Source organism: Candida jiufengensis, assembly GCF_024610255.1.
Source record: "Candida jiufengensis strain CBS 10846 chromosome Unknown scaffold13, whole genome shotgun sequence".
Taxonomy (NCBI): domain Eukaryota; kingdom Fungi; phylum Ascomycota; class Pichiomycetes; order Serinales; family Debaryomycetaceae; genus Lodderomyces; species Lodderomyces jiufengensis.
The window spans coordinates 55335-77070 of NW_026261567.1; the positions used below are offsets into that span (position 1 = coordinate 55335).

At 27.4% G+C, this 21736-nt stretch overlaps 9 protein-coding genes across 9 annotated transcripts; 5 read left to right on the plus strand and 4 right to left on the minus strand. All coding sequences in view use genetic code 12, as the record gives it.

The window, feature by feature from the left end:
- Positions 1 to 44: 44 nt before the first annotated feature.
- Positions 45 to 878, plus strand: YML6 (mitochondrial 54S ribosomal protein uL4m; the record flags this gene model as incomplete). Its single annotated transcript, XM_051766052.1, has 1 exon — positions 45 to 878. The coding sequence occupies one exon, from the start codon at positions 45 to 47 to the stop codon at positions 876 to 878; it is 834 nt and encodes a 277-aa protein (XP_051617645.1).
- Positions 879 to 1227: 349 nt separating this feature from the next.
- On the plus strand, positions 1228 to 2119 carry RPS18 (40S ribosomal protein uS13; the record flags this gene model as incomplete). The annotated part of the gene is made up of 2 exons (XM_051766053.1): positions 1228 to 1274; positions 1729 to 2119. The coding sequence occupies 2 exons, from the start codon at positions 1228 to 1230 to the stop codon at positions 2117 to 2119; spliced, it is 438 nt and encodes a 145-aa protein (XP_051617646.1).
- A 1065-nt stretch (positions 2120 to 3184) lies between these two features.
- KGF54_005274 (uncharacterized protein) lies at positions 3185 to 4360 on the minus strand (the record flags this gene model as incomplete). The annotated part of the gene is made up of 1 exon (XM_051766054.1): positions 3185 to 4360. The coding sequence occupies one exon, from the start codon at positions 4358 to 4360 to the stop codon at positions 3185 to 3187; it is 1176 nt and encodes a 391-aa protein (XP_051617647.1).
- Positions 4361 to 7039: 2679 nt separating this feature from the next.
- Positions 7040 to 8911, plus strand: KGF54_005275 (uncharacterized protein; the record flags this gene model as incomplete). Its single annotated transcript, XM_051766055.1, has 1 exon — positions 7040 to 8911. One exon carries the CDS (start codon positions 7040 to 7042, stop codon positions 8909 to 8911), a length of 1872 nt encoding a protein of 623 aa, XP_051617648.1.
- Positions 8912 to 9050: 139 nt separating this feature from the next.
- Positions 9051 to 12677, plus strand: KGF54_005276 (mRNA-binding protein; the record flags this gene model as incomplete). Its single annotated transcript, XM_051766056.1, has 1 exon — positions 9051 to 12677. The coding sequence occupies one exon, from the start codon at positions 9051 to 9053 to the stop codon at positions 12675 to 12677; it is 3627 nt and encodes a 1208-aa protein (XP_051617649.1).
- Positions 12678 to 12839: 162 nt separating this feature from the next.
- On the minus strand, positions 12840 to 17012 carry KGF54_005277 (uncharacterized protein; the record flags this gene model as incomplete). The annotated part of the gene is made up of 2 exons (XM_051766057.1): positions 12840 to 16865; positions 16989 to 17012. The coding sequence occupies 2 exons, from the start codon at positions 17010 to 17012 to the stop codon at positions 12840 to 12842; spliced, it is 4050 nt and encodes a 1349-aa protein (XP_051617650.1).
- Positions 17013 to 18862: 1850 nt separating this feature from the next.
- KGF54_005278 (uncharacterized protein) lies at positions 18863 to 19816 on the plus strand (the record flags this gene model as incomplete). The annotated part of the gene is made up of 1 exon (XM_051766059.1): positions 18863 to 19816. One exon carries the CDS (start codon positions 18863 to 18865, stop codon positions 19814 to 19816), a length of 954 nt encoding a protein of 317 aa, XP_051617651.1.
- A 231-nt stretch (positions 19817 to 20047) lies between these two features.
- On the minus strand, positions 20048 to 20326 carry KGF54_005279 (uncharacterized protein; the record flags this gene model as incomplete). Its single annotated transcript, XM_051766060.1, has 1 exon — positions 20048 to 20326. One exon carries the CDS (start codon positions 20324 to 20326, stop codon positions 20048 to 20050), a length of 279 nt encoding a protein of 92 aa, XP_051617652.1.
- Positions 20327 to 20618: 292 nt separating this feature from the next.
- On the minus strand, positions 20619 to 21587 carry GCN3 (translation initiation factor eIF2B subunit alpha; the record flags this gene model as incomplete). The annotated part of the gene is made up of 1 exon (XM_051766061.1): positions 20619 to 21587. The coding sequence occupies one exon, from the start codon at positions 21585 to 21587 to the stop codon at positions 20619 to 20621; it is 969 nt and encodes a 322-aa protein (XP_051617653.1).
- Between the last annotated feature and the right edge of the window lie 149 nt (positions 21588 to 21736).

Consider the following 21736-nt stretch of genomic DNA (forward strand, 5'->3'; position numbering starts at 1 on the left):
AATTTAAAGAAGACATATTTCACAATTTACAATCACATCAAAAAATGTTTAGGCAGTCGATACGAAGACTAGCTACAGAAGCTACACCAATCACAACATTAGCAACCACCACATCAACAATACCCACCACCGCCACATCATCAACATTGAAAATATCACAACCACCAAAATATACATTAGCCCAATTACGTTCATTCCCAAACCTCGAACCTATTCAATTTATCCCATTACCACACACATTTTTCAATACTCATACACCAACAAGAAGAGATTTATTATGGAGTGCAGTAGTTTACGAAGCCGATTGTTCTAGAGTTGGATCCAACTACGTTATACAAAAATCAGATTCACCTTATTCAAATAAAAAATTAAGACCACAAAAGGGTTCAGGTAGAGCAAGATTAGGTGATGCTAATTCACCTCATATGGATAATGAAATCAAAGCACATGCTATAAAGGGATATCATGATTGGAGTACTGATTTACCTTCAAAAATATATAATAAAGCTATTCAAGTTGCATTAACTTCTCAATATAAAAATGGGAATCTAGTAGTTGTTGAAAATCAATGTGATTTCGGTCAACCTAACCTTGAAATAACTCAATCATTCGTATCATCACATAATTTAAATAATTTAAATTTATTATTTATAACTGATTCATCAAGAGATAATCTACAACAAAGTTTAAAAAAATTTTTCTTAAATGATAATGAACTTTCAAAATTAACTAAAAGAGAAAAAGCTAAAGCTGTAGCTAAAGTTAAAGGTAGAGTTTTAGTAAAAGATAATGTTGAAGTTAGAGATCTTTTAAAAGCTAATAGAATTTTCATTGAAAAAGATGCTTTGGAATGGTTTATAGCTAAATATAGTAATTAAGTAGGAGGTCATGTATATAGGTTTATAATGGTAATGATTCAGTAATTCTAATGAATTTGTTTCACTCTACTCTACATTTGTATAACTATTAGATATCGGCATATTTTTGCAAACTAGCCATATTGATTATAAAATTCTGAAACATTAGGGCTACAACCACATTGGCCAGTGCTACCAATCCCAGGTATAGTTTGTGTTATTAAAATATTCTTAAGTATGTGAAAAAAAATTCACTAATAGTAAAACTAAGAGAGAGAGAAATCTAATTAACAAAAAATTTGAAATATTTCAGATATATTTGAACTTCTGAATATTTAATAAAACAACCAAATACATATAATCATCAAACATGCCATTAGTTGTTCAAGAACAAGGTTCATTCCAACATATTTTACGGTATGTTTTCAAGATAAATGGAGATACAGATCATTTTGGAGGATTGATTATGTCATTTAATGAGATTTGGAATCAAATGAAGGGAAGAATTTAATTATGAAAGATTGGAGAAAGACCATTAAAGAACTACAATATATATCATTAATCAGTCAGTATCACACAGAAACAGTATCAAACGGGCGATGATTCAACTCACTAGAATAGAATTTATGAACATAAGATAAGTCAAGCCAAGTCAAGCCAAGTCAAATTCATTATAATTTTGAAAAATTTCATAAACAACTAATTAGATATAAGATGGCCTAAAGATCAATTAAGCATCATCTGCAACAAATAGAGAACGCAATCTGTTCCCGGACATTCGAAGGTCTCTTCAATCAAATCAAATCTCAATGTTCCAACCCCCAAAAATCTCAGAAATTCGTTGATAATAAATACTAACTTTTTAATTTAGTTTATTAAATACCAATATTGATGGTAGAATTAAAATCATGTACGCCTTAACCAAAATTAGAGGTGTTGGTAGAAGATATTCAAATTTAGTTTGTAAAAAAGCTGATGTTGATTTACATAAAAGAGCAGGAGAATTAACTCAAGAAGAATTAGAAAGAATTGTTACAATTATGCAAAATCCAACTAATTATAAAATCCCAGCTTGGTTTTTAAATAGACAAAAAGATCAAGTTGATGGTAAAGATTATCATGTTTTAGCAAATAATTTAGAATCAAAATTAAGAGATGATTTAGAAAGATTGAAAAAAATTAGATCTCATAGAGGTATTAGACATTTCTGGGGATTAAAAGTTAGAGGTCAACATACTAAAACTACTTCAAGAGGTAGATAAGAAGTTTAGAGTTTTTATAATGTTCTAATTTTTAAAGAAAAAAAATATAAGGGTTTATATTTATTCAATAAAATCAAGAGAATTTGGTTTATTTTATAAATTTATATTCATTTAGGTTATTATATACTTTTCATGTAATTTAATTAAACACATAAAAGAAAAAAATAAGAATATTATTCAAGTTGTAGCATAATTGTAGTAAGCTTTTTCTCTTACCAGAATTGTAAACATGGTTGATAGAAGACCAGCAGGTAACCAAGTAATTTAAGGTAAGGATAATAAATTAGAGGCATTCTTTCTTAATATGATAAATTTATTAGTTTTGGGTTATATATTTGGACTAATATTTAAAATGTATGATTAGTGCAAGACTACGAGGGCCTATAATTTATATATATATAATGACTTATGGAACTTTTACTTCTGACAATACTAATAATAGATAAAGACTAGAGAAAACTACAAATTTGAAAACAATCAAGTTAATTGATTTTATTAACTTATGAAAGTAAACGCTAAAAACTTAAAATTATTGTGAACTAAAAATGTAGCTGAAAGGTATTTATCCATTATTGAAACTATAGGTGGCCAGTCTAAGGTTGCTGTAATGAAAAATTTGTTGATATCTTTTTTTGATTTGTAATTAAAAAATTGCTAATGTTGATGATGATATGAAATTAAAATTTGATGATTTTTAAATGTTGAAAATGTTAATTTTGAAATGTTGAAAATGTTAATTTTGAAATGTTGAAAATGTTAATTTTGAAATGTTGAAAATGTTGAAAATATTGATTTTTGATAACTGAGTATTTTCTTAAAGGTATAATTACTGACGATAATCAAACCATAGGGTGAATAATTTTTTGCATAATTTTTGAATTTATCTGAATTTATGAAAAATGGATTGAACTAATGTTATTAATTCTACTGTTAATGGTTTTGATTCTTGAAAACACTTAGTAATAATGAAATTGGCTATCCAATTTTAAGAAACTTTGAAAACTTTAGTGTGAAATACTAATATCAAATTCTGGTAAAAATCCCACAAAATAATCGATATTGTTATTAAATTCTCAAAAATTTAAAAAATTTAGTTCTTTTTGAACTTATTTTTAATTGATTGTTAAGTTCATCAAATAATCTTTCTTGGTTTTGATCTGAACTTGTAATTAAATGATCATTAATAAACGAAGCATTTTCATTTCCTTCATCTTCATTCAATTGATTATTATCATCAGCAGTTTCATCTGTACTTGAATTGTTTTGTTCTAAATTTTTGCTTGAACCTACTTTACAAACATCATCAAATAATTCTAAGGTCTGAGCAGCATTAAACCCGTTTCTCCTCTTCTTCACAAGGACAGTTCCATAATCCTTGACTTGGTAGTCTTTTGTATTAACAACCACAAAATTGTTATCTTCTTCATTAGGTAAAGCAGAACTAGATTTATTATGTGGTACAATTTTATTTTCGTCATTATTGGAATTGTTCAGAGTTGGACTAAATATAACTTCATCAGATACAATTTCATTTAAATTGTAACAATTCCATTTTGAATCAGCTTCTGTTTTATTTGATTTAATTTCATTTGTTGATTTATTAGATTTGTTTTTTCTTCTTCTTGGCAAATAATTGGTAGATCTGAAATTTCCAATATAAGCTTCATAGTCTGAGTTATTTACTAATGATTCCAAATCATCCTCATTTTCGAAATCAATTTTAGCAACTTTTTCAACTTGATCATTAACCATAAATATAATAGTTTCTCCATTTTCATCAATTTCAATTGCTCTTTCTCTATTAGTATCTGGTGCTAAATCTGCAATTCCTCTATCTTCTTCCTTACCAAAACCTGGTGCAAAGTCGTTTTTGTAAGCAATAATTTCTAAGTCCTTAATTGCAACACCATCTTCTAAAACATTTGTAACTAATCCATGATTGTCATCTAATTCTAATTTTTGTTGTTGTTGTGAATTAAATGGTCTTGCATAAATACCAGTTTCACTTAATTCATCTCTAATGATTGTAACTGGTGATATACAACCTGCATCAAATAATTGATTATTATGTAAAACTGTAATTCTAGTTAAATCTTGTTGTAATTTTTCAAGACTTTCTGGGTCCATTTCTGAAATTAATTGATGAATTTTTTTAATTGATTTTTTAGTTGAGTGGTTTTTAAATGGTTTGGTGAAAAAGTTTTTAATATTGTTTTTTTTAGTTGATTGATGGAAACACATTTTAGTAGTTGATAAAAGTTTGTTTTAAATTTGTAGTTGTATGAAATTTAAAACTAAAAAGTAGTATTTGTATAAGATTTAAAACTTCTTAGTTGTAGATGTATGAAACTTAAAGTTTTTGATTTGTATAAATTTTAAAAAATATTTAATATACTGTAACTGTAGTATAAATTTTGATTATATAATATGAATAAAGTTAGTTTTACTTCTTAAGGAACTTAAAGTTGTGTGTTTTACTCCTGTTGTATAAGTTTGAAATTTATGATATGAAAAAAATTGATTGCAATATGTCTATAGTTTTAAAATTGATTGATATACTGATAAGTATATATCTGAATATTATTATAATTTATTTGAAATTTTTAGTTGATATGTGTAAGTTTAAACTTTGTAGGATGTATTGAAGTTCAAAGTTTGAATAAGTTTTAATATGAGTAAAGTTGATTCTAATTTTTGTAAAACTTAAAAGTTCTGTGATATACTCTTGTTTATGAATTTGAAATTTATGGTATGAGTAAAATTGATTGTAATATGTATATAATTTTAAAGTTGATTGATATATTGTTGTGTATATACCTGAATATTATAAAAATATAATTGAAATTTTTAGTTTATATATGTAAATTTGAACTTTGTAGTATGTATTGAAGTTCAAAGCTTGAGTAAGTTTTAATATGAGTAAAGTTGATTTTAATTTTTATAAAACTTAAAAGTTGTGTGATATACTCTAGTTGTATAAATTTGAAATTTATGATATGAGTAAAATTGATTGTAATATGTGTATAATTTTAAAGTTGATTGATATACTGATGTGTATATATCTGAATATTATTATAATATAATTGAAATTTTTAGTTGATATGTGTAAGTTTAAACTTTGTAGTATGTATTAAAGTTCAAAGTTTGAGTGTGTTTTGGTTGATTATGAAAAAAAAGTGATATCAATTTTTGTGAGGATTTGAGAAACTATTTGATTAATTTATACTCAGTGATTTGAACTATTTTGGAATGCTAATTTAACTATTTGTAGTGACATAATTGTGAGTGTAGATTTGGATCTATACATGCAAATTTAAATAGATTTTGCAAAGCTTATATAAACTAATTTGAACTCCGAAAATATTGGTAGCGGTTTTGTTTTAGGACCCTTTAGTTCATACCCTTGTATAAAATTTAGAATCTAAAAAATATACATAATTAGACTCCACTGAGCTACCATCATGATTAAAATTGTTCCCACTGACTTCATTCTAGTCATAAAGTAGTGATATAAACTAAAACTGTCATAAAAACTGTCGGGTATTAAAATAAATCCAAATATGTAGACTCCAAAACTGGGGAAATGGTTCAATTCACACATCAGCTAAATTTCACTAGTCTCACGTCACTCTTTACTTTCATTATTTTGAACCAGCGATCGGAATTGTAATAATTAAATTAAACGAGAGTTTTTAAAGGTCATAACTAAAACCTATCAGCCCATTGAAACAATTGTTTGTGTATTGATTGTTCAATTCTTTGATGATTATGACGTGATAATTGGGAAGTCGCTGATGTAGTTCTAGATGCTTTCAATACATCTCTGGTGTTGTTTGCTTGATCAATTGTCAATGCTGCTGGTTGGGTTGCTGAAATAACAATTTTAGGTTTTATGAAGCTAATGATAACGATGAAAAGTTGCTATCTAATTATTGGTGATTTGTCCTTCTTCATATTCAATTAGTCTTCCCATTTCCTCCTATTCTTGTTGATACTGTTGTAATTGCAAACCTGTCCTTGATAAATAGAAGTATTACACATCCGTATTACACGAACTTTCTTCAACAAAATTGGATTTATTTTTACTAAATTGCTTTGCTCTTAAATTATATTTGAATGGCTATTTCAGTCAATTGTATTTTTATTTCCATCCTAGTTCTTCTAAAGGTTCAATTTCAATTTGTTTGTTGGAAATACTTGATTGTGGTGATGTGCTGCTTCTTCTCTTTTTTTATGCATATCACTCTGACTCATTAATCAAAATTTGTTATTAGACTGTAGACAGATAATGTGACACAATTATTACTTATGACTTGTCATGCAATCTTCTGTTGATTTGTTCACAAAGTTCTCCACTATGGTTATTTGATGTTGCAATTGAAGTTGAAAACAAGGATCTTTAATTCCAATTTGAAATGACATAATTCCAAAACATTGTATTTTGATTAATGCTGAAACTTCGTTTAATGATATAGAGGATTATATAAATCTTATTGTGTATTACTTGTAGAACAAGAAGGATTCAAAGTGGTTCTAAAACTACACTAATAATAATTCTTTTGTAGTGGCGATATACTTTGTTAAATTGAATATAATTAAATTATTAACACCTTTAAACATAGTGAGCTATCAGCTGATGATTATATCCACAAATGCATAAGTGGAAATTGATGGAGGGTATATTAATGAAAGCAATTAGATTGTTGGTGTAAAAAAAGTCATATATTGATTGATTTTGTATGTCAGATCTAAATCTTTATTCTCTCAATACAGTTCGTATCATCTTTATAAGATAAAGTGAATAATTAGAACGGTTTGGTAGCAGCTCTGCCACAATAAAATCATAATATCTTTCATTCTAATCAATCTATAATACATTTCAATAGATTTGAAATTCTATATCGATGACTAAATCTATTCATGTCAGAATCAACAGAACTGTTATTTTCATCACTAAACATTAATGGTCAGAATTTATCTTTGAATGATCCTGATATTGGAACTCCACCATCTTTCAATGACGACGGTAGTGATAATTATTCTGCAACAAATGATCAAGTAAATGATTCAGCAAACGTCAAATCCAATAATATAGAACTGGTTTATACTAAAATCTTTCATGCTTGTCAACTTGGAGATTTTGAAGTTGTTGATTCATTATTAAGTACACCAGATTTAAATATAAACGAATTGGATGAATATAATAATTCTTTACTATATACTGCATCATTAAGAGGTTATTATAATATAGTTGAATTATTATTGAAAAGAGGAGCAGTATGTGATAGAGATACTTTTCAAGGTGCAAGATGTATTTATGGAGCTTTAACTGATGAAATCAGGGATTTATTAATTAGTTATGATGTTTCAAAAGCTGTGGACATTAATCAACCTTTTGCTGGACATATTTCATTATTCTTGGCTAATCCTTCAAATAAAGATATTTATTTTAAGTTTAATCAAAAAGGTTTAAGTCCTGAGTTATCTGGATTTGCATTGCATAGATTTTTATTAGCTTCGAGAAGTCCTTATTTTATGAAGAAGTTTACTAGTGATTGGCAAAATTTATCGGTAGTGAACATGCCACAAGAAGTTGATCCTTTAGCATTTAAGGTTATAATCGATTATATATATTTAAGAACTGACTCAATGGCTATAACAAACACTAAAATTCATTCAAAAGTGCTAGATTTGGCAAAAAAGTATGAATTGTATGATTTAGTGGAGGGCATTATTGAGATTTCAGGTGTTGATGATGAGAAACAACAATACAAAATCAAACATGCATTGGCTTTGAAATTTGTTGAGAAAGCTAGGAAAGATCTTCTGGTACTTTTGAAGAATGAAATCATACTAGGAAGTTTTAAATCAGATTTGGACTTGGAGGATGATGTTGACTTGGAGGATATTGATTGTCAAGAATTTATAGATGAGAATACGAAATCACAAATACTAAATTCGAATTCAATACCCGACGTTATACTAGCAAATGTCGACTCAAATTCGGACACCATCACATATTATCCTGCTAATAAATCAATAATTGCAAGATCAGAATATTTTGACACTATGTTTAAATCAGATATATTCAGATACGCGGAAGAAGACATTCCAAGTTATAAAGAAGGTCAAATTTCAGTAGTGAACAGACCTCAATTAGAAGAAATACATTTACCAGTAATAAGATTATCATGGAGTACATCTAATGAAAAAGTAGGCACAATGGTGCTATCTTATTTATATCATGACGAAGTTGATAAAATACCACTACAAAACACAGTTGAGTTATTATTTGCAGCTGATGAGTTATTTCTAGAAAGATTGAAAACAATAGCTGCTGTGAAGATTAGTTCTCAATATTCGACTTTCTCCACTAAAGAATACTCACAACTCAAACAAGATCTTAATCATGATGCATATGATTTAATAAGAATCGCATGGCAGACAAGATGTGATAAATTAGAACAACATATAACGAAAATGATTGCATATAATTTACAAAATATTTATGAATCAGAGACAGAAAGTGCAAAGTTAAGGACATTAATTAATGAATCAGCATTAAGAATTAAAGAAAGACAAATTACAGATACTATTGAATTAGTTGATGATATAAGATATTATTTATCTAAAAAATATGCATTGGGAGATGATCATGAAAGTTTTGATCCTGCTATTGGACTTTCTGATAAACGAGAAAATATCAAATTATATCAAATGGCTTTGCTTGAATATAATAGAGATATTGAAGTTATAGATCAATATCTTGAAGCTTTGAATCTTGATGCATAGACTGTATATATTAAATATAATATATAATACGGTGTTATATTTCCGAATCACATGACTGACTCTTCTCATATAATTCTCATCTCTATTAAATTAAGATGCATTTAAAAAATAAATTTAACTTGAATCAAGTTTCAAATCCATGCAATTTGAAATACAACCAACAATGTCTGAAACTATATCAAATAGTCAGAATGATAGTGAGCTTCTACAAGACAGATTATCCAAAATACGATCACAAATCACATCAAAATTAGAAAATCAAAAACATTTAGCTATAATATTATCAGCAGTTGAAGAAAATATAGAAGAACAGAAAAATGACAAAACACCAGTTGCATATTTTGTATCTTTCCTTTCATTATTGGATCAATGTATCAAAAATGATCAAATTATTGATGACGAATTAGCTACAACAACGGCATATTTCCTTGATATCATATTCCCATTTACTCCAAAACCATTATTAAAACAAAAATTTAATGATATATTATTAAAATTATCTCAACCATTAAATTTAAATGCCGAAGCACCATTAGTAAGATCAACAATTGGAGCAATGGAAAGTTTGTTGTTAGCACAAGACAATTCTCAATGGTTACAAAGAAGTGCAATTTCTCCAAATCGTGCATTTATGGCTTTTATTGAATTATCATTTGATCCAAGACCAAAAGTTAGAAGAAGAGCTCAAGAAGCTGTTAAAAATATATTACAAAATCCACCAACTAGTCCAAGTCCAGTTCATGTCGCGGCATCATCTGCTTCGGATGCATCATTAAATCAATTAATCACTTTATTAAATGAATATAAACAACAAAAGAAAAATAATCCTAATAAGGACTTAAATTCACAAATCATACATTGTTTACAATTAATCACTATTATAACATCATCTAATTCATGGCCAGTTAAAAACATTGAAAAATTATGTGATGCATTGTTAGAAATTTCCAAGACTTCCGATCAATATTTAGTTGGTGCAGCATTTGAAGCATTTGAAGGATTATTCAAATCAATGACAAATGTAATAGATGTTGAAAAATACACCAAGGTATTAAATGCTATATTTGATTTGAAGCCAAGTGTTAATGACTCTCATTTAACTGCATCTTGGTTGACTGTTGTTGCAAAAGCCTTAGAGGGATTCAGTTCATTATCACCAATTGAGTGTTTAAAAAAAATACCACATGTTTTAAGTATAGTTTCACAATTTTTAGCATCAGATTCAAAAGACATTTATACAAGTGCTGCACAATGTTTAATTGCCATAATTGTTCAAACCATACCTGAAAAATTCTTGTTACAACCAAATAAAAAATATGAAATAACTGAAGAAATTTATGAATTAGTTGATGACACTATAACTTTTATTTCAGAATTAATAGAAAAAGAATTATTTTCCATAAAATATCAACACGCAACAGGTGAAATTTTGAAATTTGTAACAGCAACAATCAACAAATTACAATCAAGAGCAAATCCAGATTTCCTTAGTATTTTAGAAGTTGTTGGAGATTGGAGAACTAACGAAGCTGATAATTTCCCACATAACAAAGAGGCAGAAGATTGTATAGCTGCATCTATAGCATCAATGGGTCCACAAGTTGTATTGAGTGTATTACCATTAAATTTAACTGGTCAAGCTGGAGCTGGTAGAGCTTGGTTATTACCTATACTCAGGGATAATGTACGTTTTGCAGAATTAGAATATTACAAGAATGATATTTTACCAAGTGTTGAATTTTTTGAAACCAAAATTGGAGAATCGACTAATAAAGAATCAATGAATGTTAAAATCTTTCAAACTATAATTGATCAAATTTGGTCATTATTACCAAGATTTTGTGATTTACCTAAAGATCTTTCAATTGCATTTGACGAATCTTTTGCTACAAAATTATCGGATTTAATGTTTGCAAAAGTTGAATTAAGAACTTCTATATGTCATGCATGGAGAATGTTAGTTGAATCAAATATTTTATACAGAGATGGTTTTTATGATGATAATTTATTATTGCAACAAGAGTATCCAAAAGAAGAGGCTATTAAAAATTTAGAATATTTAAGTTCAATTGCATCTAATATTTTAACTGTTTTATTTAATGTATTTACATACACAATGCCAGAATCAAGAGGATTTGTTTTGGAAACAATAGAAGCATATTTGAAAATTATATCGCCACAAGAATTAGCGTCAACATTTGATAAAGTATGTGGAATGTTAAAAACTGCATTAGATGAAGAAACTCAAACCACAAAGAAGTCACAACCAGATACAAGTATAACAATGATGGATCTTATAGTAGCTATGGCAAAATACGTCCCAGATTCATCACATAATGCCCTTTTTTCCATTTTTGCATTAACAATTTCATTAGAGACAAAACCATTATTACAAAAGAGAGCTTATAGAATTATAACAAAATTAACTGAATCAGAACAAGGTAAAAAATCAGTTTTTAAATATATTGGAGATATTGAGAACAAAATTATTGAAGCAGCTGAAGTTACAAATCAATCAGCAAGAACATCAAGATTACATGCTATACTTTTAGTTGTTGAATTATTACCGCAAACAGAATTATATTTTATTCCATCAGTATTACAAGAAATAATAATGGCTACAAAAGATGTTAACGAAAGATCAAGAGGTTTATCTTACCAAATTTTGATCAAAATGGGAGAGAAAATGATTGAAGGTGGTGTTATCGAAAATTCAAAAGTTCCAGGATTTGATTCATCTATCGAACCAACACAAGCATCCATAAATGAGTTCTTCACAATGGTAAGTGCAGGTTTAGCTTCACAAAATCCACACATGATATCAGCAACCATAACAGCAATATCATGTTTAATTTTTGAATTTAAAGATAAATTATCTACTGAAACTTTACTTGAGATATCATCAACTGTTGAATTATTCTTAACTCATAATTCAAGAGAAATTGCAAAATCTGCAATAGGGTTTGTAAAAGTTGAAATATTATCATTACCTGAAGAAATGGTTAGAGCAAACTTATCAGAATTACTCGCTAAATTAATGAAATGGTCTCATGAACATAAGGGACATTTCAAATCTAAAGTTAAACATATAATTGAAAGATTGATAAGAAAATTCGGAGTTGAAGAAGTTGAAAATAGTATGCCAGAAGAAGACAAGAAGTTAGTTATCAACATTAAGAAATCAAGATTAAGAGCCAAGAGAAAACAAACACAAGACCCAGAAATAGAAGCTGGTGCTAATCCATCAAATAAGAAATTTGTATCAGCATATGAAGAAGCATTATACGATTCAGATATTTCAGAAGATGAAGTAGATATATATGATGAAGATAGCACTCGTGGTAAAAACAAAAAATCAAATCAATTTATATTAGAATCAAACGATGAACCATTAAATTTATTAGATCGTCAAGCATTAGCTCATATTTCTTCTTCAAAACCTAAAAAATTCACTAAATCAGACCTCAAGCAAAAACAACAAGATTTTAAAACCAAAAATGGTAAATTAATATTCGATGAAAAAGAATCAGATCCTTTAGGTGGTAAATCAGGAATTGATGCTTATTTAGATGCAGTAAAACAAGCTCCTATAAGAGGCCAAAAGAATAAATTGAAATTCAAAAAGACAAAAGATGATGAAGATTGGTCTGATGATGATGATGATGATGAAAAAGATGAACCAAAAAGAAAAAAAAGTAAAGTTATGGGTAAATCAAAGATTCAAAAACCTACTAAGCAAAGATTTAAAGCTCAAAAGAAATTTTAGTAAATAGATTACATAGCATATTAATGGAAAAATATTTGTTATAGAATCATATTCTACATCTTCAGATCTTACGAAGATAAAGTCAATCATTAAATTTGTATAGTTATACAATAAAATCAAATATTAAAACTAACTTGTGTGAATACTAATATACATTATATTCTAATTATCATAAGCACTAACGAAGTACTTGAACAATTTCTCTTTAAATTTATTTGGTTTTTTATCTTTCTTGGATTTGCCCTTTTTCTTTTCTTCAATTACAACATCATGATCACCATTTTGTTCGTATGAAGTATCTGCTACTTGTTGAAGTGGTTGTTGTTGTTGTTGTTGTTGATCGTAACCATACTTTGATTGCGTTGTTGGTAAAGTATCTGCACTTGGTTGAGCTGACGAATCTTGATCTACTGATGAGTAAGTTTCTCTTTTCTTCTCTTGTGGTGGTGCATAAGTTTCACTTCCGTGTGTTTGAGATGTTGAGGTTGGTTGTTGTTGTTGTTGAGGTGGTTCATCAGTTACAAAATTTGGTTGTTGTGGTGATCGTGGTAAATTTTTACTTACTTTGGATTGTGGTTGATCTTTTTTAATAAATTGAGAACCTGCAAATGTATCAGAAGTTTGATTTTCATGTGGTTGAGATAATTTATGATCTTTTACAAATGCTGATGGATGCACTTCATGACCTAATTTTTGGTGTGGAGAACTTGGATCTAGTGTTGTTGGTTGTTGAATGGTTTCATCTGAAGTAAAAGTTGGTACCGCATTAACTTGAGGAGTTTTACTTTCTATAGCTGACGATGGATTGATTGGTTTAACTTCTTCAAGTTTAACATTTGGATCAGCTTGTAATTGTCTTAATTCTTGTTCATCAACAATATCATAAACTTCTTCAACTTCCTTACTTGGTGGTTCAACTTTTTCATAACTTTTGAAAGATGGTTCTTCTTGTTCATATTCATCATCATCAATTTCATTCAATTCTGGTTTTGGAACTTTTGGTATATTTGATGATTCTATTGCTTGATTATTTGTAGTGTATGAGTCATCAATGAATTTTGAATCTCTTTGACCAATGTTTGGCAGTGGTAAAAATTCATTTATTTCTTCACCTGGAGTTCTATAATCTTCATATGAATGATTTCTTGGAACTGAGATTTTGTATGATTCACCATTGTCAAGTTGAACATCATGAGTTGGATCACCTTTCACTTGTTCTATTTCTTCTTCTTCCAATATTTCAGGTTCAATATTTGCATTAGATGGATTTAAAAATTCTGGTTCATTTAATGGTTCTTGGATTTCATTCAAGTTTGGTCCTAATGTTTCACCACTTATTGGTACACCTTCAACGTTAACTACTCCGTTTTCTAAAGCTTCATTTTGAATTTCTTCAACTATATTATCAGCTTGTGTTTCAAGAGCAGGTCCCAATCTTTCAACTTTGACTGGTTCACTTATTTCTGGACGCGGAGCTAAATTTGTTTCAGGAATTGGTTCACGTGTAGTTGAACCTTTTGATTGATCAACACCAGCAGCTGATTTCGAAGTATTAGCGTTTTGAATTGGCTCTTGTTCAATTATTGTAGTTTCAGTAATTGTATTATCAGGGTATGTAGTTCCAGTGACAATTGTAGTAGTTTGTGGTTGATTATTACTTAAGCCAGTATTATCAATTGGAGTAGAGTCTTCAACAACAACAGGGATTGTACCAACATTATTATTAGCAGTAGGTTCAACACTATTTCTTTGAGTTTGTCTTTGACCACCAACAGGATTACTTTCATTTGAATAAACAGAAGTACCAGATTGACTTTTTCTTCTACTAAACAACCCACCAAAGATTGGTTTCTTATCCCTTTTCTTCTGTTCCTTGGCTCTTAATTTTTCTTCCTCAGCTTGTTCTTTTGCCCTTTGTTTTTCTAACTCTGCTTGTTCTTTAGCTAATTTCTTATCTTCAATTTCTTTTTCTTTAGCTCTTTGTTTTTCCTCTTTTGCTTGTTCTTTTGCATTTTCTTTAGCTAATTGTCTTTGCTCTTTTTCTTGTTCTTTTGCTAATTTTGTATCTTCTTTCAATTTCTCCTTCCTCATGTTTGCTACTTTTGGTTGATCCCTCATTGAATGTAAAGGAAATTCTCTATGGTGGTTTGTATATTCGTAATTTGATGGAATGGCTTTTTCATTTGATGCTTGTGCTGCTGCTTTTTGATCATTTTGAATCTTGTTTCTTATAAATGAATTAATTGATGATGTCCGTTGTTGTTCTGGTTGTTGTTGAATTTGTTGTGGTGATTCATATTGTTGTTGATCTTTTCTTGGACTCAACGGAATAAATCCAAATTTGGATTTACGGTGATCTTCTTGTGGTTGTTGAGGAGGAGTTAATGGTTGTTGTGATGGATTAGCCAAAGTTGGAGAAGTTGGTTGTTGTTGTGGTGACACTGCATTTGGATCACGATCTCCATAAACTTTCTTGTAAGCTGCTTGCATTGCTGCTGCATAAAAATCAGCACTTGGTTGTTGATTAGAAGGTGGACCTGGTGGGGTTGATTTTTTACCTTTCGACTTATATTGGTTTTGAGTTGGTGGTGAATTTTGTTGATAGTGATTTTGAGGATATTGTTGGTATTGTTGTTGGTATTGTTGTTGTTGTGGTGGAGAATATTGTTGTTGTGGATAAGTCGATCTCTCACTAAGTATAGGTATAGTTTCAACTTTATCATCAAATTTTATTGAACTGCCTGGTGAATGACTATAATGAATACCTTCTTTTGGTGAAGAAATTGGTTGAACGGTTCTTGAATTTTGATTAGATCTTGAAGATGAAGATTGTGGACCAAAATTTGGACTTTTTGTTTTGTTAGTTTTTGATTGAGTCGGAGTATTTTGAGTTAAATTTTGATATGGATGTTTTGAATTTTTAGGTAAGGCTTCATTTACATCATTTGAAGCAGCTTGTGGGGCAGCCGAAGCGGCAGCAGCGGCAGCAATTGGTATATTATCAACTCCTACTGGATGTTGTTGTAATTGTTGTGATGGTGATTCCTCAAATTCATCAATTGGTTTTTGACTTTTCAATATTGATCTTATTGGTTTACCTTGACTTGTTATTGAATTTGTTCTATCTGATGCACCTAAATATTTTGGTTTTGATAAATCATCAGTAAATGGTTCACCTAATTCAGAAGGTTTTACAACTACATTTTCTTCTTCATCTTCTTCATGTATTATATCTCTTTGTTGTTGTTGTTGTGGAAGCTGTTGATATTGTTGATTTTGTGATTCACCAGTGTTTAATTTCAATTTATTTCCATCATTTAAATCATCAACTTGATAATCATAATCAAAATTAGTTAAATCTTCATCTATCTTGGTTAAATTTATAGGTTGATGAGTCATTGAATTAGATCTAAAATTTGCAGAACTTAAAGAATTTGATCTTGAATTTGATCTTGAAATATTTTTAGTTGCTGTTTCTATTATATTTGAACCATCTGGGAAAGTTTTAATTGTTTTGGTGATTATTGATTGAGTTCTACCTTGTGAATCAACAACTTTTGTAGTGGTGGTTGTAACTACATATTCTTCTTCATCTTCTCCTTCTTCATGTATTGGATAATCATCTTCTTCAATTCCTTCATGTATATATTGCTGTTGTTGTCTTTGTTGTGGTTGATGTTGTTGTTGTACTGATCTTTGTTGTGATTGATTATTTCTTGAAATATTATTTCTACTATTTGATCCTAAACTATTATATCTTCTTACTTCAGAATTATTATTATTTGTATTAGTTGATTGTTGCTTCCCAGAAGATTGACCTACTTGATAAGAAGCTTGAGGATGATAAGTATATTGTCTTAAAGAATTTGATCTACCATCACTATTATTACTTAATGAATTTGATCTACCATATTGTCTTTGAGCTGCTGTATGATTATATTGAGATTTATTATTAATATTGCTATATTGTTGATGTTGTTGATTTTGATGATTTTTGATTGGTGATGAATGTAATCTTAATGCTGCTGCTGCTGCTTGACCTGCACTAGTTAATGATTGACTTCTTTGAACTCCTTGTTGCAGTTGTTGTTGTTGTATTGGTAAACCAGCATGTTGTTGTGAATTATTATGATATTGATTTATTTCATGAGCATATTTACTAAAACCTTGATAAGAATCTGGTCTTCTCTTAATTAATAAAAGATTTGTTAGTATATAATTGATATAAAATTGTATAAATCTAAAGATTTCAATCATAGATGTATAAATCAAATAAATTTAATGAAATTTGGTTGTAAAAAAAAAACATACTCTCTTATTGAATAAACCAACCATTATTTTTTTTATAAACTTTAATTATATGTAATGTATGGTACTGCTTGAGTTTACTTGGTTAAATGTTCAACAAAATTTTGTATTCAAATTAGATATCAATTGAAATATAAGATGTTAATATGATTTTGGCAATGAATAATCTAAATATACAAAAATTATTAAGAAGGATTATTATGATAATTTTATATTTATTTTATTATTGTATTTATTATTATTATTGTGTATTAATTTAATATTGTGTTAATATTATTAATAAAGTAGAATTTCAAGTTTGCGTTTTTTTTTATAATGTAACCAATTTTTAAATTTTAGTTTTTTAAGAACTAAAAAAGAATTAACAATCATTGAAAACGATAAAATCTAATTATGGAAGCATTAACAACAATTTTCTATTTACTGTTAGATTTTACTTTGGAATATTTCATATTATCAACTGAATTAATACGATTATCTTTTACAATATTTGATGTAAAAAATCTCGAGAAATAAGTTAAAAAAATATCAATTCACATATTAACTAACACAAAATACTTTGAACTGTCTTCTTTAAATAGCATGTGTTTTAGTGTTCAATAATAATATACGTCAATAATTCTAGTATTCTATTATTGTTCTTTATCATTTAAAGTAGTCATTCATACATTTTATATATTTTAAAATTGCTATTATTATGTATTAAAAATCAAAACTATTTGGTAGCATTTCTTTCTGCATTATACTAATATTTACGAGAGAATATTTTTTATGTAGTAAACTAAATAATATAGAATAAGAAGAAGAATAAGAATAAAACAGAATTTAAAACCAAGACATATTTGAAAGCCGTTTTATTTCAATTTTATTTAGTGTTCATTAACAGATTATTAGACAATAGAAGTATAATAAAAAGAACCTTATATATTTTGTCAATAAAATAGTTTCTACTGTTTTATCTCATCTTACAATTTTATCAATTTGATTAACCACAAATATAAAAATATTATTTTGTTAATCAATATTTTTCTTCGAAAGCCCCCTTAAATTTATTATTATTTGAATTTCAATATTATTATATAAAAGCAATTAATTATTAATATATAATTAGTTGGTAATATATGTATATTATATATCATCTCAATTCAAATTTGATGGAAAAGCTGGAAAGATACCAGTATCACATATTATAATTTAAATAATTGATTTTACTATAATAAAATAATTTCAATGTTTTGTTTTAAGTTTATTTTACGTTTTGATTTGGTTTTGATACAAATAAACTAAAAAATTGACTTGTATATCTCCTCATAGGAAATTATTGTTTTTTAAACTTCAATTTCAACCTATATAGTAATCATAATATCTACCCAACTTGTTAATATCGTAATTAATACTTGTCATGACTGTTTAGAGTATAAATTTTCAATGTCATAATTGCAAAATATTAGACTTAAGTTTCAAGACATTGATCGGTTACAAAATCCCATAATAATACGTAAATACGTACATTTTTATAATTAGTAATATTATTAATTTAATTTGTAAATCAATTACTTCATGTATTGAATTATACAAATATTTTATAAAACACACATTCATTTATTAATTTTACATTTACATTATGAATATTTACTAAGATTACTTATAATTGATCAATTTTTTCAATAGTTTGATGATATATAAATAGAATAATTTAATCATTCGAAAAGAATAGAATTGCAGAATTCGAGCCTTACTATAAATAAATGAAATATTTCTTTACATTTATAATTCCAATTATAATTTCAATTATATATTATTATTACAATTATTATTCAATAACAGAAACAAATAAAGAAAACATTATATCATCATTAGTATCAAATCAAACAACAATGTCATCAATTACAAAATTTATAAAATCACCAAATCCATTACCTACTTTTTTCTTTTCTCATGGTGGTCCAACTTTTATGTATGAAGATGATTCATTTGGTAATAAAGGAGCATGGAATAAAATAAAAAACATTGGATCCAAAATTAAAAATAATTGGAAACCAGATTATATTATTGTATTAAGTGCACATTGGCAAAGTTCAAAAAATAATCTTATAGAAATTAGTACAACTAATGGTAAAGAAAATGAATTAATTTATGATTTTTATGGATTTCCAAATTATATGTATAAAGAAGAATTTCATTCAAAAAATAATAAATTTATAGCTGGAGAAATTTCAAAGAAATTAAAAGAATTTGGATTTGATTCAAAATTAACTAATCGTGGTATTGATCATGGAGTATGGGTTCCTTTTAAAGTTGCATTTAGTGATTATACTACTCAAACTAAACCACAACCAATAAATAAAGATTTAGATTTACCTACAACTTCTATAATTCAAGTATCATTAACTTTTAGTGATAAAGATTTTGATTCAAATTTTAAATTGGGTGAAATTTTAAATTTCTTTAGAGAAAATGAAATATATGATGAATCACAACAAAAATATTTAAAGGGGATGATTATATGTTCAGGAATGTCTGTACATAATTTAAGAGATTTAGGTATATCAATGAGACAACCATCACAAGTTATGCCATATGTTAAACCTTTTAATAATTTATTAAAAAATATTGTTGAAAAAGAAGAAGATAAATTATTAAAGTTTAATGAATTACAAAAAAATCCTATTTTAAGACAAGCTCATCCTACTTTTGAACATTTTTTACCTATAATTGTTGCTAGTGGGGTTGCAAAAGATTCAAATTTACCTATAAAGGAATTATATAATGATGAATTTGCAAGTTTAGGTTGGGGAATTTATCAAATTGGTGATTCTCCAAAATTATAGATTTATATAGGTCATTAATAATTATTATTTGTATTTACTTTCTCAATCTACTTGTTATTCCTCTAGAATTGAGCATTTTATAAATATAAATATATATTTATTAAAATACATCTAATATACAAAAAACTTTTGAAAGTAGTTCATTCCAATCGTTCAAAAACGATTTTTCTTGTTCACCAATCATCACTTCATTTTTCTCCCATCCACTTAAAATATCTTCTCTCATTTCCTTTATCTCTTCAATACTTCACTCAAAGCTTTTTCAACTTCACCTTCACTCAATCCATCCAAACTTTTCTTTATTTCTTCTCCCTTTTCAAATCTAACAGTAACACTAGGCTTTATACCAAAACTTTCTCTAATTAAAATAGGTAATTTATAATCTGTTTGAGTTTTTAAATTGGAATAATTTTTAACTAAAAAGTTTTTTAATGGTTGTGATGTTTTATCATTTTGGGATAAATGAAATCTTAATTCTTTTAAGGCTGTAGGTATTACAAATTTTGACATTGTGAATATATATGTTTATTTGGATGTAGTAATGTGGGGTTGTAATTGTGTTTTGAAGTAGATTTTTGTATTGATTGATCTGGTTAAGTAATGAAAATTAATTGTAATATAACTGGTTCTAAGATTTATATACATTGGTAGTGTAATTATGCACAAAATATTTTGCAACTATTTAACTATATACAACACTAAAGTAAAATAAACTGTAAAATACTATAGAGACAAGGTAAAGTGGCCATATAGAGGTTAATGCAATGTCTCTGTTTCAAATGAATATATAATTAGTTTATATTTACATATCATACCAAATTTTAATTAATTCTTCACTAACAGCAGAAGGAGTCAATACACCTAAATCAGTAATTAAAGCAGTAATATATTCATGAGGAGTAAAATCAACAAAATGATTATCCAAAAATTGTTCACCTTCTATTCCTTTATTAGTTTCATCTTTATTATCATTTATAACTAATCCAAGACTTTTATTATTTAAAAAATTATTCATATTTGGTAAATCATTAGGTGCTAATGGAAATAATCTAACAAATTTATGAGATTCAGTTATAACGTAAAATGGCTTATTGTTGACTTTTGCTAAACATCCAATTTGATAAGTTCCTATATGATTTATTATTCCACCACTTTCTGCTACTCCTTCAGCTCCAACTAATATTTTATCTATTTTATGTAATACGTATCCCACTGCATTATCTACTATTACTTCACATGATATACCTGCTTCTTTTAATTTTTTAGCCATTAAATATCCATTTCCAGTAGGTCTTGATTCTGTTATTATTACTTTAAATCTAGTTAATCTTTCAATTTTGGCTTTTAATAATAATGTATAAACAACTCTTGAATAACTATGTACTAAAATTATATCATCATCTTTTATAAATGGCAATCCAAATTCTGCAGATTTTTCTCTTGATATTTTAGCTCTTTTAACAAATAATTCACCATTTTCTATTAAATTTTTTGAGAACAGTTCCCAATCACTATATATATTTGTATTTCTTAAAATGAATCTCATAAATAAATCACATCCCGCTGATAATGATATGTTATTAGGTATAGAATTTTTCAATATTTCTATATTTTTAGAAACTAAATTGATTAATTCTGATGATGTGGAAGGTTGATTTTGACGTAACATTGTTACTAATGATTCAATGGCCGCTATAGGCATTGTCATATCTTTGTCATCTTCTAGAAATCTTAAGTAAGTGGACGTTATATCAAATGAGTCAGTAGTCATTTGTATTGAGTTGATATGTAATTGTAATAGTTTTTCTAAGTATTGAATGTTAGTCAACTTAATTATGATGCAAAAAAAATATTATGTAGTGATGATATTTTGCATCAAAATTTAAAATCACATCTTTTCAACAAAATTATATAGTACGA